At 43.9% G+C, this 17,377-nt stretch overlaps 3 protein-coding genes across 4 annotated transcripts in view; 1 reads left to right on the top strand and 2 right to left on the bottom strand.

Annotated features, from left to right (window-relative positions):
• Positions 1-17,377, bottom strand: part of LOC125763523 (ankyrin repeat domain-containing protein 29) — a 356,565-nt gene that overhangs the window by 268,186 nt on the left and 71,002 nt on the right. The gene's annotated exons all lie outside the window — the stretch shown is intronic.
• On the top strand, positions 1,985-16,872 carry LOC125763358 (mucin-17). The gene is made up of 7 exons (XM_049426420.1): positions 1,985-4,017; positions 11,072-11,194; positions 11,263-11,484; positions 11,554-12,042; positions 12,104-14,917; positions 14,985-15,122; positions 15,191-16,872. Exons 1-7 carry the CDS (start codon positions 3,855-3,857, stop codon positions 16,279-16,281), a joined length of 5,040 nt encoding a protein of 1,679 aa, XP_049282377.1. The 5' UTR covers positions 1,985-3,854; the 3' UTR covers positions 16,282-16,872.
• Positions 16,862-17,377, bottom strand: part of LOC125763499 (rhomboid-related protein 2) — a 13,738-nt gene continuing 13,222 nt past the window's right edge. For both annotated transcript variants that reach the window (XM_049426756.1, XM_049426755.1), the window contains exon 6: positions 16,862-17,312. In XM_049426756.1, coding sequence (XP_049282713.1) covers positions 16,989-17,312 — 324 coding nt within the window. In that variant the 3' untranslated portion in view covers positions 16,862-16,988. The remainder of the gene's footprint in view (positions 17,313-17,377) is intronic.

The following is a 17,377-nucleotide window of genomic DNA, read 5'->3' as shown; positions in this document are numbered from 1 at the left end:
TACACTTTACTGTTGCGAAGAGTTGTCAGACTTTCGCTTTGGGACTTTTTATATTAAAAACTTTAATATTCTAAAGGGTTGTAAGCAAAAAATAGAAACAGAAAATAATATTAAATATCTATTATTCCTTAAAGAAAAATAAACAAACAAAAAGTTATCTTAAAAATAGTTTTCCATTTGATTTTGTTTTATATATTTGGTAGGCAAGTGAAGTTTGACACACCTGCATGTAAAGTGTTGCTCGTGCGTGCTTACAATATATAATGCAACAAATTTGCCCCTTTTTCCTTCCGATATACCAGCCAGCCTACTGGCCACAGTCCAGAATAACGGGTTCCCCTTGGGGAGCGCTTATTACGCTTTTGGCTTGTGCCGTACGCTATCAACATCGGCACTTTGTCTGGAGACAGTATGGAGAAATGGACACACAAATGATGGTTGATAGTTTAGATAACAATAATAGAAACCCAACAGCGGACACCATTCATATGCCTACGCGCGTATGACAATGTAATGTGGAAAAAAACAAAACGATCATATATCTGTGACAAATTGCTTCACGAAATTGAGTAGGTTTCACTCGATCTTGGGATTGTTTTTGTTTGTTTTCATTGCGTTCTTTATCGTACCGTTTGAAGTGGGTTTTATGGACGACCAGCAAAGGAAAGTGGTGAAGAGTTTCACTTTGATTTACTTACGAGTGTATGAAAAAAGTGGACAAATGGCTGATGTCAATTGACGATAAGTGAGATCTCCATTGTGGGAAAATCGCTCGCTTGCTGATATGATGCGATTAGATACAATTGTCTTTCGCAGTGTCGTTGAACTTCGGTGAGAACGAGATGAGCTCCATGGGACACTCGAGTAGATGGAAAAAACACAATCCCGCAACGTTCTAGTAGAATTAGACGTAAAAGTATAGGTCCAAAAACCGCAAGGAAGATTGTGCCTTGGCCCTACCAACCGCAGCACGCAATTCTTTCAGGTAAGATCTATTTTTGTTGTTGTTGTTTTCGCATTCTCAATTCAAAGGGTTGATTAGTCATTAGCACGCCAATTGTTGAAATCTCTGCGACTCACCAGAAGCTGGTTCGTTTCGGGTAACATTAATCTTCGACGTGTCAAAACGAAATCGCACCCTTTTCCTCGCTAGATCAGCTGGAAGCAAACAACAGCACATTGGGTCCCATCATGCGTGACAGTGTTGTTTTTCGGGGTTGCGCGTTCCGGTAAGCAAAATCAGGCGCATCCGTGCGCGAACACGATTACCTCCACGCAGCCGGTGGGTGACTTCCCGCTGGGGCAAAGGAGCGCACGCAAACACGAGATGGTCCCACTAGAATCGATCCAACCGCGTACCATGCTGTTCTTGGGAACTAAGAACTTGCCCACCCGTTTTGCTTCATCCCGTTCTTTCGTGACGTTTCCACCACTTTACGGGTGGCGTCTCGATTTCCCTCACCCTGCTCCCGTGATACGATGCCTTCGGGTTACCTCCGAGAGGAGGTAACTGGTGTCGACGCCCTCGGGAAGTGTTTCGTGCTGTGCGTTCTTTTCTCCTTCTATTAGCACCAGACAGCTATGACAAACATCTGCTAATTGGGTACGGGATTTATTTTATTTCTCTCCTGCACCGTAGACACTCCACCGATAGGGGAGTCAGATTTCATAATTCTCGGTGATCAGTAACATTTTAATTTAAGCAGACATCGTCGTGCCTGCGAAGTGCGTGGTAGACATGCTAACGGAGATTTGGTAGATGATTGCGTGTCTGCTAAGGAAGTTTGCAGTTTTCCTCAAGATTCTGCATTGTGAGTGTATTTCGGGATGCTAATAAGCGGGAACATCTTCTTCATCTGTGGAGGTTAGGTTGTGTTCTAGCAAATATTACAAGAAAGAAAATTATTAAAAGAAGGCTCACATGAAGTCTTCTTACAATTTTTATGTTTTTGGGAACATCTCAGAATTGAGAGCGAGTTTTTTTATGAAATACTTGAAATCCATTGTATCAATTGTGTATTCATTTGCAAATAATACTTTTACCGTCCACCTGTGACGTGCAAAATAGTAACTGGGCAAACATTGGATGCAATAAATGGACTCCCTCACCGCTCACCAATAAATTTGCCATTACGCTTGCAATCAAGCAAAACATTGATGTTTTAATTAGCTTCCTTTCTAAACCTTCCCATCTTGATTGTGCGTTTTTTTTTGGCAATCGTTTCCTTCCATTCGTCTCTCACGCTTAAGAACGCAAGAAAATGGAGCAAAACACTAACACCTTCCACTCGTTCATCTTCCTCTTCCGGGATTGTGTGTGTGTGCGCGCTAGTGTTTTTTTCTCTTCATTCTTCATCTGTTGAGCAGTTGAGTTCCACCATGGACGATCTTATTTCCCGACGCCCCCTTGCGAACTCATTTCCATATGCGGGCGGTTGGGCGTCCGCAAGATATTATTGTTTTCTCTCGGTTTCCTTTCGGTCTCTAATGATGGTTTGATAGCCTGATTATGTTTGTCTAACGGATTCGGCTGTTTTCTCGCTCTCGCCTGTTCCTTGTGTGTCCCTCTGGTTGGCGCTCCGGGGTTAAGTTCTTAATGGGCAAAATCATTGAAGCGTTCTTGGTTCGAAAACCGCTCAGGTTGCTTAGGTGAAGTCGCCCAAAGCAACCGTACCCAACCTCCCCCCCCCTTTCAAGTGGCCTTAGGACGTGGTCTTCCAGAAGGTGAGACAAGCACACTTACAGACGCGTAAACTTCACTGCACTGGCCACTGGGAGATTAAAGCTGTGTGTAGTTGCCTTTTTTTGTTGTTCTCTTTTTTTTGTTTTGCTCAGAGACAAGCTTTTGTTGACTTTCGTTTCATGGTGGCAAAAGGTATCGTTCTTCTTCGTTTTTTTTTATGTACTCCCTTTGGAGCCAAACGCTTGATCTGTTTGCTTCTCTGTTTTTCGTTTTCCGGCCGTGCGCGAAATGCTTCGCTTTCGGTGGATTCTTCTTGCATTCCTGCACACACATCGCATCATCATCATCATCATCATCGTTTCTGTCTCTCTTTCTGTCTCTTTCGCTGCTCGCAAGCCTGGTTGGAGCATGGTACTTTTCCCCATCACTGGAGAAAATCAGTTTTCTTCTCACCGATCGTGTGCGGCTCGCGATCATTCGTCGCTCAACCAGCGAACCAACCGGACCGTGGTTACTGCTGTGCGTAACTTGTCGCGCACCAAGCGTTGCGTCTGTTCTGTGTCACACACATTAACGGTGAACGATCGTCACGTTAAAACGCGGTGAATAGGTGTTTGTTTTTTTTGTGAAGAAAAGAGGAAAATATTCGCCAAGGGTTTTTGGGTGTGTGATCACGTTTGTTATTTTGGAGCACATTGTTGGTGCACACAATTAAAAGGTCAAAATGATTGATGATGATGAAGTTTGCTATCGACCGTTCGTTAATGTGGTTTTGCCACTTCGGGAAAAGCTTTCCGATCGCGATTAATGCAGTTCGACTAACCGGCAGCGTGTGAAGAGATATTTAACAAAAAAAGGGTGTTTCTTTTGTGAGTTTCATCTCGGAAATACTGCTACATAACACAACACAGCTTCCGTGCAGCACAGCCACACGGAAAGCTAAAACAAAGTTTGCAACAAACGGTTGCTGATTGAATCCTTCGTTCGTTGGTACATTGCTGTTAACCTGTTTTTTTGTTTTGTTTGGTATGTGCGTTTACTGAAACGGGTCAGTTGTGTATTGAAAGAAGGGGAAGAAAACAGTGCCACGGGTGGTGGTGAGTGTGCTGTGTGTTGATACGCCCCGTGCGGCAACAAAGTGTTCCCGAACGAGTTCTAAAAAGTGATCATCATGAGCCACCAAAATATCAAAAGCGACTGTAGAGCGGTTGGCACTCGTAAAGGTTTGTCGCCGATAAGCCGTCCAGCACTCTCAGCAGTGTTCGGCACGATGGTGATGCTTTTCGTTGCGGTGCAATTCCCGTTCGCCGATGGATATCGTATGCAGCGAACCCGTAAGTGCTTGGACGGTTTTATTTTAAACATTTAATGGAGAGAAAAAAAAGTTTTTATGGATTTCTGGTCCTTATTTTGCCCTCTTTCCGCGACTATGTCTGTGAGTCTTTTTATGCAGGTGTGGCGAAATGTTTAAGATAAGAACGCGATAAGAACATTTGATTTAATGAAAGAAATTGAAAATAAAACTGAGTTTTTAATTACATGAGAAGTGAGTTCTGGGGTGGGTTTCGTTTTATTACAAACGTTGTTAAGCATTACTAAAGATAACATTCAAGGGGAATGAACTTTATTCGAATCAATTTTATTTGAATAGCGTAGAATTGGGTGAGAATAAGTATTGAAATAATCAATCAATAATTTTAAAATCACTCTTTATTCTTATTTAGGATAAAATCCTCCTAATAAGACACCTGAAGGGATTGGTTCAATTCAAAAGATTAAGAGAGAGACTAATTAACAAAAAAATTAAATTGAAGAAAATTTCCCGAAAAAGAATGGAAGAAGGTCTTCCTACCTTCTGAAGTTATATTTATGTTACACTCAAAGAACAAAAGTACGATATAAACTAAATCTGGATCATTGTTGTGTCCAAACGATTCCCCTTGTTTGTGTTTTAATGTAAAAAAACGTACCACTTGCTGATGATGATCACTCTCAGCAGACGATCGTTTGCATAATACTATGCTTCCTTCCGGTTCACCTTCTGGGGCACCATTTTTCGTACCTCATTCTTATTTCTTGCACAATCCTTGGCCATGTTCCCGATCAGTTTAAAGATACAGCAAAACAAACGCCTTAGACTCATTATACTTGCAAATTTGTAAAGCTGACATGCATTTTGGGCACTTTTAAAATATGTTCTTTTTGTGTCATGTTATTGTGCTGCTCGTTTTTTTTGTTTGGGGGAGAGGAATTAGAGATCTTTTTTAAGCAAGACCAACGAGCTAAATAAATAAAATTTGGAAGAAGCAAAAAATGATGAAAAATGATTCTTGGAGCTTCCTGGAGCGTGTCTATCTTAAGATGAAGTTGGTGGGCCGAGGTTCGTTTACCCCATTTTTTCTTCTGTTCGGCGCTTCACACTGTGGGTGGATAATTAGAAAGAAGGAAGGCCAATGTACACAATTAGTAGCCTTTTTTTTTGGGGGATGTTCTACTTCTGGGGTGGTGCTACTGAAAGTGGTTTTTAGTTTTCCACTTTCCGTGCACGCTGATGTCCGATCGGAAGCGTCTTTTGACAGCAGCTGTTACGCGTTTATTTGTGAGCTATTACTTTTCTCTGTTCTAAAGCAAGCTTCCTCAAACAAAGCTACTTAACTGTCGATCCACACAAAACGGGGGGGAAAGAAAACACTAATCGCCAATCAGCACCGGCAGGAAACACTTCTAAAGTGTTGCTCAGTTTCACTTTTCCATCCGTTTGAAACAACCCGACCACGATTATTGCTATTATCTATTCGCGTGTGTTCCTGCGATGGGGAGAGAGCAGCACAATACGAAAACACCCGCTGATATTTTGGGTTGCCAGCGAACCATCAACTTTTGTGGCTGATAGCTCTTAAATGCACACAATAATGAAGCGTGGGTCCCGTTCTCTCAGTTATCGTCGACTTCACCGATGCGGGTCGCAAAGATGATAATTGAATAACTTCCAGCAGAAGCGGACGGAGCTGCTTTGGTGCAGGGATACACAACCTCATAACTCGATAGTTTAAAAATATAATTATGAATTTGTATATCCCAATTAAAATTTATGTTATGTATCGCACATGTTTTGTCCTATAAGCAAATATAGCCGGGAACGTTGCCCATCCCTGCTGGAGATAATGAGTTATGTAGGCTGCATACGGTGGTCTAGCGTGTTAATTATGGTTGGTGCATTGTAATGATGTGTAGCTACTGCTATCCAGTGGGATGAAGCAAAGCCGGTTGAAGATCATTGCAGGAAGCTTAATCTTACGTCCAGCGAAGTGTGTTACACCACCGGCGAAGAAGCGCAGGTATACAACAGTGTTTTAGTTTATTAATGATATTTTCCAACATTTCGCATCCAACAGCGGACATGTGAACCGTCCGCCCGTTACCGTTAGAACTGTGTTAACAAGCCTTAAAACCCTCGCTGCGGAAAATGTACACAGTACAGGCCGGTCAAACAGGAACACGACACACCATGTGTTCGGCCCCATCCGCAAAGTACTTTCACGCTTCTCGTTGTCATACCTTGGATGGTGAAAAATTACGACCAACAATTTTTCTTTTCTTTTTTGTGTTTGGTGTGCAAAAAAAAAAAAAAACCACACAGAAAAGTTCACATTTCCCAAACAAAAACTAGATTAAACGAGCTAATCGAGCGAGACTCGTGAAAAGTGTGGTAGAGCAAAAACGGAAAAACCTTGACCAGCGAACACACAAAACCATATCCAGTTCAGTTCACCACCTGTGGTTGGTGAGTCCTCATTTCGTAGCCCGGTCTGCACTTGCAGAGGATGATCGTGTAAGGGTTAGGGAGAGGAATGGGGCGGGGAAAACGTGTAGCAAATTAATTGAATACAAAACTACCAACCCTATGCCGATCCTCGGTCCCGAATCGATTGTAGCACCACCGTAAGGAGGGGTTCGTCGCCACCGTGCTCATGCACTCACCTCAACTTGCACTTTGTATGCCAAAGTAAAGATGCGAGGGATACAGGGAAACTGGGTCAAGCCGTCCGAGCTCGGGAGGTTGCTTTCGTTTTATTCTATTCCAAACGATCGGAATGTTCGCTCGTAATGGGTCCTTCTTCTCGCGTACGGTTCGAACGCGTAATCATGAAACGGCCTTCGTTAACTAGGAAACCACCTAGGTAGTGGAATGTGTTTAGAAGCTGTGCTGAGAGCAAAAGTTATTCCTTCTTCACTGTACGGCAATCGTTAATTAAATCTTTCTCGCTTAGAAGTACCTTGAAATGCGTGTGTGTATGTTGGGGGGTCTAAAAGGGGTAGCAGCTACCAGTTACTGGTAGTCAATTTATCACGATAAATGTGTATGGGAAAGGTGTTCATCTTCTTTTTTTTTTGAGTGTAGATGACCCAAATTGGACGATGTATTTGATTATGCAAAAGGTTCTTCTTACTGCTTAACGCTACCCCGCTAGAGAGCTGAAGGTGAAAACGAAGAACTTCAACGATCGATCAAGCGACGAACGCTCGGTTTGTTTGATTGTTTGTTTATGGCGCTTGGGTCTTGCGCTTCTTCGGCGTTCTTCACGTCATTATGTAAGTCACCTCAACGGATACGGTAAGACGCATTCCCATTGTGTGCTTTCTTGTAGTGTTATGAAAATGATCACACATGATGACATGATTCTTCGCATGTGTCGCTACCTGCATGATGTGTACGATCGGTTTTTTTTGCCCTCCCGTTTCACTTATCCACTTTGTTGCAAAACTTTAACCGTCATGTTCTATTCGTGATCCAAGTAAAAAGGAAAACAGTATGTGACCTGCATTTTCCCGAATGAATGTACAGGGCAAGCAGCTAAATACTAGTGCAAGGTGTGTATGGTAGGGCGCGCTGTAAAGAAAAGTGGTCCACCGTCCGTGTGACGGCGCGTACGGAGCGAATGCAAATTAGTTCTCGTAAGGTGTATATGTTCGCTTGCTTCGTTTTGCTTCGTTTCGTTTCGAACCATGCGCTCCCATAATTTAGTTTCGGACCAGCACCAAGCGGGGAGTGTAAAAGGGAACCAACATTAGAAGGAACAACGGGGTGAGTATCGGATAATGGGTATCGTTGGTGAAAACACTAGCTTCCCGCAGAAGACGACCGACTGGCCCCCCGATGACGGGTCCTGGGGTGTGAGTGTGAAATTATCGTGTGCTAAATATTATGATCGCGCACGTTCCCGTCCACCCCCGGGGAGGGAGAAGGAGGAATCGCTAAACCCTCATCATCACTATCATCATGTTTCGCCGTGATGATAGTGGTTGGAATTTTCACTTACAAACTCCACCCCACTTTTAAAGGTGCGTGCCGTGGTTTGTGGTGACAACCATCGGACAGTTGTTGAGAATGCGCAGGCGTTTTGGTTGGGCAAGGAACCGTCGGAATGGAACAGGTTCGGTTTTGGGATCACACACATGGAATTCCGTTGAGTCAAATTTCCCTCTCGGCGTGTTTAGGTGATGCAGTTACGATGGGCTCTTCTGTAGCAATGGGTGAGCAGCACTGAAGGGCTCTCGATGGGTAAGTTAAATTGATAGCCCTTTTGGAGGACCATAAATCCAATCCACCCGGATGCTGGGAGCGATGGCAAATGGACCCACAAACCACCTTGGGTCGTAAACAATTGCGACCGCGAATGGGGAAGGAAAATGGTCACGATGTTGATCGGCACCCTCTTGTGTGCATGTGGTCTTTAAATGGGATTATGCTTGCAAATTGGGTTTTGGAATGGATTTTTCCTCCGTTTGTTTCAAGCAGGATCACAGAGCATAAAGAATCGAAGAGGAACGCTTTGGAGGAAAATTTGAGGTCAGTTTGTTCGCTCTAATATAGTGGAGCATCGGACGCATTATTGGACGCTATAAAACGATTAGATGTAATGAAATATTTATAAGCGTTTATCAGCATCAAACGGCTGCAAGTTTTATGATTTAAACATGCGATAAATTAAATTCGATTCCATTAATATTTATAGCAAAAATAGTGGGCATGATCGCCGTTACTACGATATTATAGCATCATAATGGTTTTATTTGACAGCGCACGTCAGTTGAAGCTAGTATTCACTTTAAAATATGTATGTCTCATTTGACTTTAATCAAACAAAGTAATTCAGATAAACGGGCGATAAATGGGAACAGGCATCACAAACCCCTTTTTTCCGGCATTAAATGAGGTCTCAGCGAAAAAAAAAGTCGGGGGGGAACTTTCGCCTTCCCTAAAAGCATCAATTATTCAGTTTGACAGGGTTGCGTTTTTTCCCCCCGTAGTGTTGTGGTTATTTTGTGGTCAGAAACCGCAAAACGTTCGTCTAATGTCCGTCAAACGTACTCCATCACCTTGTCTTTCTTCTTCTGGTCCTATTGTGCTGCTTTTAAATAGGGAATGTCGTACCTGCCCCCAAAAGTTGGGGGACCTATTTAGTAGTTCTTCTTCTAGGCAGTGAGAATTGATTTACCGTGCTCTAGTGCCACCCAGTCAAGCCGTTTCGAGAGCGAATTTGCTAGGGACTAAAAGTGAAGTAGGAGAAACCGATCGAGCCACAACAGCCAGTGGTGTTGGAATGCCACAGTGAAGGTAGGCGTCAAGAATGGATCGTGCGGGTTCAACGCGGGCAAAAACAAACAACACTTACGCGGACGAAGAAAGTGAAGTGAAGCGCAGAAAGGAGAAACCGATTTCAAGTGATGAGGCACGTTCGAAGAGGCAAAAGAATATGCACGTACGGGGCGAAGGTATCTCGCTGCTCAATTTGTTTCGCCCGATCTACAGGTTGGAGTTTCGCACAAATCTAGGACACCGCGATGAGTGGGCAAATTAGTCACGGTGGCAATCGAACCGGACCGGGTAGAATGGGCCTCCTGTGTTAGCCTTCTCCTGACGTCGTTTCGGTGTCAGTGTCGAGCGGTAAATATGGGTTACGTTCAATGTTCCCGGGTGGAAAACGCAACGAAAAACCCAACCTCATCTGTTTGCTAATCATATGTGTGCTGCGATCCTCACTACCCAATTAGACAGGTTGCATTTCAATAGCGATCTGAGAACTTTACGAACCTACACGACCAGTTCGATGAACCCCCGTCCGGCCGCAGTGTTGCGTGTGACGTAAAACCGCGCTGAACTTCAACGCTTAAGGCCTTGATCATGGACTACTTTCGCGCATGGGAGTATGAGATTTGACCCTCATTGGAGCTACCAGCCTGGACGCAAACCGGCTTCGAACGGGTCAATGTTTTGTTGTGCGATTTGCTTCGGGTTCGTTTCCAGCGGAGATTTCAATTCCATGCCGCGCCAGGTATTGTGTTGATTTTATCGATTCTTTTGCATTTTTTGGAAAGCGGTGCGGCAAACAGTTTGATTATTTCTGTGCGGCACGTTTTGCGTTGAAAAAAACTACATTTTCGTTAAATGAGAAGAAAGAAAGAGTGAGAAAAAAATGATCGATAAACGAAAATTTTCAATCATTAGCGGAAGATCAAATTCACGATCGTTTCAACCGATTTCATTTTTTTTTCACCTTCCCCCAAAAGCTCATTATGCAGCATTCGTGAGGGTTGCTTTACCTGTACTAATTCCAGCCTCAGTCCGATAAGCTTAGAAATCAGCAATTTAGATTTGTTTTGTATTTAAAAACATGCATTGGAATGTGTAAGCCTTAAAGAATGAGAAATTTGGTACAAGTGTGTCCGCTGATATAATGGTGAAAAAATGTATACGATCGGAATAATAGTGGGCAAGGTGGACAAGGAAAAAAAATGTGTCACCATCATAATGATGACGATGGTGATCTCAACGGGTTTCGCGACGGTGCGACGCATTTCATTAAATATGTGCTTGGGTTTCTTTTTCCTTTCTTGTCACATTTGGAATTTTTTGTGCCATGGTTTTTGCTACTTTTTTCCAATCTTCTACTCTGGGGTGTCAATAACCGGACGCCGGTGCAGATCTAGCGGGTTTTTATTTGCTTTATCTAGGCTTAACGTTTGTTCGTGTGATCAGAACTTTTTCTTCTTCTCTCCGTTCGTGTGTAATACGATATATTTATGATGCTGTCGGTGTCACTTAATGATGCGCGAAAGTGGCAAAAGAAATAGGACCACAAACATTAACGGGGCTTTGCTAATGATGTTGATCTATAAAACCGATATTTTTAGGACTGATTTGTAGATAAAAATGGTGGCAAAAATGTAAATATTGATGAAATAAAAAGCAGAGAACACATGTTTATTGCACGTGCATAAATCATTCGCAAATAATGAAGTGTCCCATTGATGAACAGATAATACTGTACCATAAACAATGCAAATCGTGGTTATAATCTGATTTCAATTTGTTTTTCCTTCTAGAATCCAGTTGCTACTACAATGGTACCCACTTTATGGAGGGTTCAATCGTGCCGACGAAAGAACCATGCTTGATGTGCAAATGTACGGAGAAAACGCTTATATGCGCGCTGAAAGTGTGTCCAGGTGCGTATTGCATACCCGCTAGGCGCAAACTCGATGTTCACGTACGGTGCGTCATTCTTTCTCCACAGAGCAACCGATTCCACCGCCGAGAGGATGCATTCTGGTGCATAAAGCCGGTTCCTGCTGTCCGTATCTGCAGTGCTCAAAGTTGAACCTGGCAGTGAAAAACAATGGCGATCGAAAGAAGCTACACTTTTTGGATTACTACGAAAAGGCAGCTCAGGAACGATTGGAAAAGCCTAATTCGTATCTGAGACGTGCGGATGACGATGAGGTGGAAGACAATGGAGGTTGGTTCGTGTGGTCGTTAGACAGTAAAATTTGCTTTTATTAACCTTCGTTATGATTGTTATTTATAGCTTGTATCATTAACGGAACGGTATACAAATCGGGTTCGGCCATGGTCAGTTCGACACTGTGCTCATACTGTTACTGCATCAATGGACGACAGAAGTGTGTCAAGCCCAAATGTGCTCTGGCGAATCAAAAATGTGCCCCAGTGTTTGTAGATTCGGCTTGCTGTCCCATTCGGTACGATTGCAGTGGGAAAACTCCGATCAAAAACAGTGCAACTGAACTGTCCACCGAGTCGGCAAATCACGTCCGTCGGATCAATAACAAACACTATCAACGCATGTCGGAACGTAGAGGTTACCGCAGTAATGGGTGTACCTTTGGTGGACATACGTACCCGGACGGTGAGAAGATGAAGTCGGAAGATCCATGTGAAGTGTGCTACTGCATAAGAGGACAACGAAAATGTACACCGAAGAAGTGTGCACCAGCCATCAAGGGCTGTACGCCACGAGTACCGCGTGGAGAGTGTTGTGCGGTGCGATACGATTGCAGTAAGTACTTTAAGTGGCCGTAGGGAAGGTGGATGTACAATTAAGCATTTTTCTTTTGCAGAACATGGCGAACAGAAACCCTTCGGACGTAAAATGGAAGACGAGGAAGAATCATTTGACTTTTTCTCGATCCTCTTTGGGCCGGATCCCGACGCACCGAAAGAGGAAGCGAAGAATGCTACAAAAACTATCGAAGTACCCGTCACCGAAGCTACCCCTGTAAGTACAACGTCGGAGAAAAGTTTTCTGGACTTGTTGCGAGCGGGGCTTGACTTTATTGATGATGCTGGAGAGGATGAGTTGCTGCTGAGCACCACTTCAACAACGGAAGGAAGTACATTTGCCTCCACGGAGGCACCTCCCGAGCTGCAAACCGTGAAGGTGGAGATCATTCAGGAACCGCAAGCGATTTACATTGAAAAGCCGGACTTTAATTTCCCTGTTCGAAAGATGCCCCCAGTTCCAATAATGTTTAAACCGCTACCGAAGATTCCGACATTGCTAATGAATGAACCGAACTTCCAGAACTTAGAGTCTGATTCGTTGTTGAAGGAAAATCCTACAGAAGTATCGAATTCGCTTTTGGAAACGACTGTGAAAAATATTCCTACGACAGATGTCTATGAGGATAAAACAGAAGCAGAGGAAATTATTGTTAGAACAACTACTACGGAGCGAACAATAACTCCATCGGCTAAGGTGAAACAGGCATCGACTACAACAGAGCTTCCGCCTTCTACTGTGAAATCAACTCAGAGAATTAGAGCAACTGCTTCGACTAGACCTTCTAGTACAACGTCCACTACTACTACTACTACTACTACCACTACGACGACTACAGCTCCAACTACTACTTCTACTACTACTACTACCACTACTACTGCCCCAATTACAACTACCACAACTGTAGCTCCAACAACTACTACCACAACTGCTCCTACTACTACTACTACTTCGACTCCACGTACAACTACTACAAAGCAAACAACAAAGATACCTCCAACGGCTTCGGTTAAAACAGCCTCATCAGCTACTATTACATCAACTACACCAGCAATAATAAAGGTGGAATCTTCAGTAAAGAATATTACAGTTCAGATGTCAACTACAGTAACTCCATTGAAGCAAGAATCATCATCTCCATCAACAAGTTCTTCGTTAAAGACAGATTCTACCATGCCAACAGAAAAAATCCTGTCGACAACTGTTTCTACATCTCCTACATCAATCGAAACATCTACAGAAATCATCAAATCGACAACAACAGCACTACCACCAGCAACGAAAAAGATCGTAGTATCTGAGAAAATAGTACAAACAACACCACAACCAAGTGTCAGTTCCACGCCAATCGATGTCGTTATAAAAATCGATCAATTGGTCGATAAACAAACGGTAGAAACCATTATAAACTCGCTAAATGCTAAAATTGAAAAAGTCACAAAAGTAACGGCTACAGAACCGATCACCACAACAACTCTTGCGACAGAGCGGCCCAACAATAAATTTGTAGGATTCGAACCAGAAAAGATACCATCAACAATTCTCTCCAAAATGACAACAACGACAGAATCGACGGAATCGACTGTTTTGCAGAATGACTTAACAACGTCTGTAACAACTGAGAGTGAAGTAACTTCAACGGTTGCACCCGATGTGACGACCATGATGAAAGAAGCAACTGATCGATTGACGGAAGAGATCAGCACAAGCACTCAGAGGATAAGCGATAGTGAAGAGTCGACAGTGATGACTTCAACTGTTCCTTCTGAAACATCGACGATTCAGGATGATGGTTCTGCCGAAACGTTTACAGAAGTTACCGATACAACCGTCAACTCGTACACCGACACTACTCACGAAGAACTACGCACTGAAGCGTTCATTGTGGAAAACAACGATACTGTCACAACGACTGAAACGATTACGTCGATCGTACCGACAAAAATGACACCAACAGTAGCAACTCGCCCACCGAACCCTTTGAAAGAAAATAATCTATTATCGGTACTACTCAGTGGACTGTCCAATATCTTCGACGCAACGAAGAATGATTCCGGCAAGCAGGGACAGAAAAATCGTACCGAATATCGTCCCGTTACACCGAAACCGATACCGATCAGTGGCTTCCACAAGGTAAGCAATATTCCGTCGATTTTGGAATCGGACCTAGGGCTGGACTATGACGAACCAACACTGCCACCAAGTTTACCGAATCTAAAGATCATCCCGTTCTTGCCGGCGGATGCAGTGAAAAAGAATGAACCACCAAAACCGGCAAAGATTGTACCGCCGACGTATACGTACTTCAAAAACCATCCGAATAACTATCCAATAGTTAACGATCCGTACGAAACACCGACAGCGTACGGGATGAGCAATGAGCACGAAATTCTTCATCCAGGTTTAACGTACAAGGCACCCGGAAAACCGATAGCGGAATACGAATATTCGTACGATCCTGCAATTAATTATCCTGCCTTGACGGAGAGCTACGATGTGGATGCAAAGAATGGGTATTACAATACGAAGGTTATACGCGATAAGTATGATACGGTCGACGAAATGGACTACGACTACGATACGGATACGATACATAAGTACTCTGAGCATCCGCAAAAGCAGGACTTGTTTAAGAACGAGCTAAAGAAGTTTATTCCTACGAAGTATGAGGTGCCGCAAGAAGGTACTTATGTCCCAGTGTACGACAAGTACGGTGTGGGATATCCGGAGAAAAACGTTTATTATACAAACCACAAGGAACTGGCTTATGGTGGAGCGAAGCTAGACAAGATACAGGCAAGCACCGATAATCCACTGTTCCGGATTGATGGAACGGATATGAGTGGATTTTCTCCCCCAACGAAAACGGAAGGTATGCTTCTATAAATGGAGGTTCTGTTTGAAGAAAGATTTGTAACTCTCTCTTTTGGCTCTTTCAGGTGGTTTTGTACCAAAGGAACCGATCAAGGATGAGTTTTACTATGAAAGTTATGCAACAACGCCATTCCCGGTAGAGCTGACGGACGATCATCATGCGAAGTTACCATATAACGCCACCCCAACCAGTTCCTATGGAGGTAGGACCTATCCTGTCGGGATATACTTATGAATTGTGATATTAACTCTCTTTGATGTTTTGTTTCAGTAACTCCATCTAATCCATTCATTGATGTGATCCGAACGGAACCAGCACCTCCACTGATGTCTTTGATCGAGGATAAAGAGAAGCTTCTGTCGACACTTCAATCGAAGAATACCTCTCTAGAGGATCTTCTTGGCGATCCAAGCGAAGGAAGCGATGAGTTTGAAAAGCAAATCATATCGATAACGACCGATTCAAACTACCTATCCTCGGTGTCCGAGGAACACGTACCAACACAGCGCACGACACCATCGAAACCGAACTTTACCGGATTCGAGTTAAATTTCCCTGTATCGGTACACCATTCCGAGGAACCCGTTTCGGAAGCAACAAAACCAGCTGGTAATGCCGGTACCGAACATGAACCTGAACCAAGCGGAATGTTTAGTCTGGAGAACATGTTAAACTACTTGCTTCGTGAGGAGGATCCAATTAATGAGAATAAATTGCGGAATTCAACGGGTGGTGGCACTACAGGATCACTTGTGGATGGAATTCCGCCTTTCAAGACGTTACCTTCACGACTGACGGCCGTGTATGATCCGACGGTGGGTTTGGAAGCTTCGCTCGGCGATGTGAAACCACCCTCGGACGAGGAGCTACACGATGGAACGGTAACGCTGAAGGTGGAAAGTGCCAAAAACGATACTAAAACACTATATCGCCCTTCACTGCTGGATTTGCCGTTCCTGAATCCGGGCTTCCACACGAAACCCATCAACCAGCCGGAATCAGACACAGAGTCACAAAATGAGCTAGATCGATACGGGTACGGTGGTACTCCTGAACATCGCGCTGATCAGTACCAGGTAATTGCTGAAGGTACGCCTGGTGTGAGTGCCGAATCGTACGTGGTCAATCCGGTGGATATTAACAAGCTGAAGCAACATCACTCCGAAGGTACGGCGGAGATTACCATGAAGTCTAAGGTGAAGGATACGGTGGGCATACTGAAGCTGGCCGGATGTAACATTTACGGGCGCATGTACCGGGTGGGAAGGATCATATCCGAGCTGTCAGGGCCATGTCTCGAGTGTAAATGTACCGAAGTTGGTGTGCACTGTACGCCTTTGGATTGTCGAAGGCGGCGGTAAGCCGGTCCCTTGGTGGCCCGCACTAGGTTTAGACAAGACGTGTGCACGGGTGTTCATAAGTACGGCTAATGTAAGTGTATAGGAGCATGAGTGTTTGTGTGTGCGTCCACCTTATGAATGGATACCAATGCTGAATGGAAGACAGAATGAACGGGAGTTACTGTGATTTTCGTGATATTAATCTATAGTTGTAAGTCAGATCGACTGATAAGGTGATGTCCAGCGGCTGGTTGGACAGGTGTCTTCGAATCGTAGACACAAACCATATCACGTGTAGTACGAAGGGTAAGAAACAATCGAGCTAACAAACGAATAACTTCAGGTTTAGGTGAGCTTGTAATCCATTTCCTTTGCAAACTAGAGTCCTTCTCGAATGCGAATATCGAGACTCACTTTTAGGTCGAATAGTAATTGCCGGAAGCGTTATTCGATTTGAGTCGCGCCGTGCGATATGACTTGAATATCTCTTCCGGATGGTTTAAGGAGGTTTAAGGTGTATCACTAAGTGGTCTGCATACGGTCGTAATTCTAAGCACTCCGTTCGGATGTAAATCGAATAAACGAATACACACAGATAGCGTCGTATATAAATATGTCATAAAAACGTGTTTTGGGCTTAACCGTTACTATTGTACAGTAAGAAACTTTGAATAGATCGTTTTGGGCGTTTAGAAACTTAACTTACATTGACTACCGACACACTATGGCTAGAGGATCTGAATCACATGGCTTCGGTCGAGGTTGTAGAGCACGGTGCAGCCTAACCACGCCAGCAGAAGTACCGCCGCTAGGTACCGTAGCGACCGAAACACCGCAATCACTTTGGTCGTATCGGGCTCCACTTTCGACCGATAGATGACGAAACCTATCAAGAGTCCACAAACGGCACCACTTATGTGGGCCGCTACACCGATTCGTGGCTGAAGATTTCCTTTGGTAAGGCAGTGACGGATGGAGTACATGACGTCGCTAATGCACAGCATCAACACGGCAATAAGACGATAGTAACGATAGGATAACGTGCGGAAGTTCTACAGGAAGGAAAGTTGTGGGAAATGGGATTAAGTAAAAGGTGCGATATACGCGGCGGTACAAC

The sequence above is a fragment of the Anopheles funestus genome, chromosome 2RL (assembly GCF_943734845.2).
Source record: "Anopheles funestus chromosome 2RL, idAnoFuneDA-416_04, whole genome shotgun sequence".
Lineage (NCBI taxonomy): Eukaryota > Metazoa > Arthropoda > Insecta > Diptera > Culicidae > Anopheles > Anopheles funestus.
Note: the sequence above shows the minus strand (reverse complement) of the source record. Positions and strands in the feature narration are given on the sequence as shown.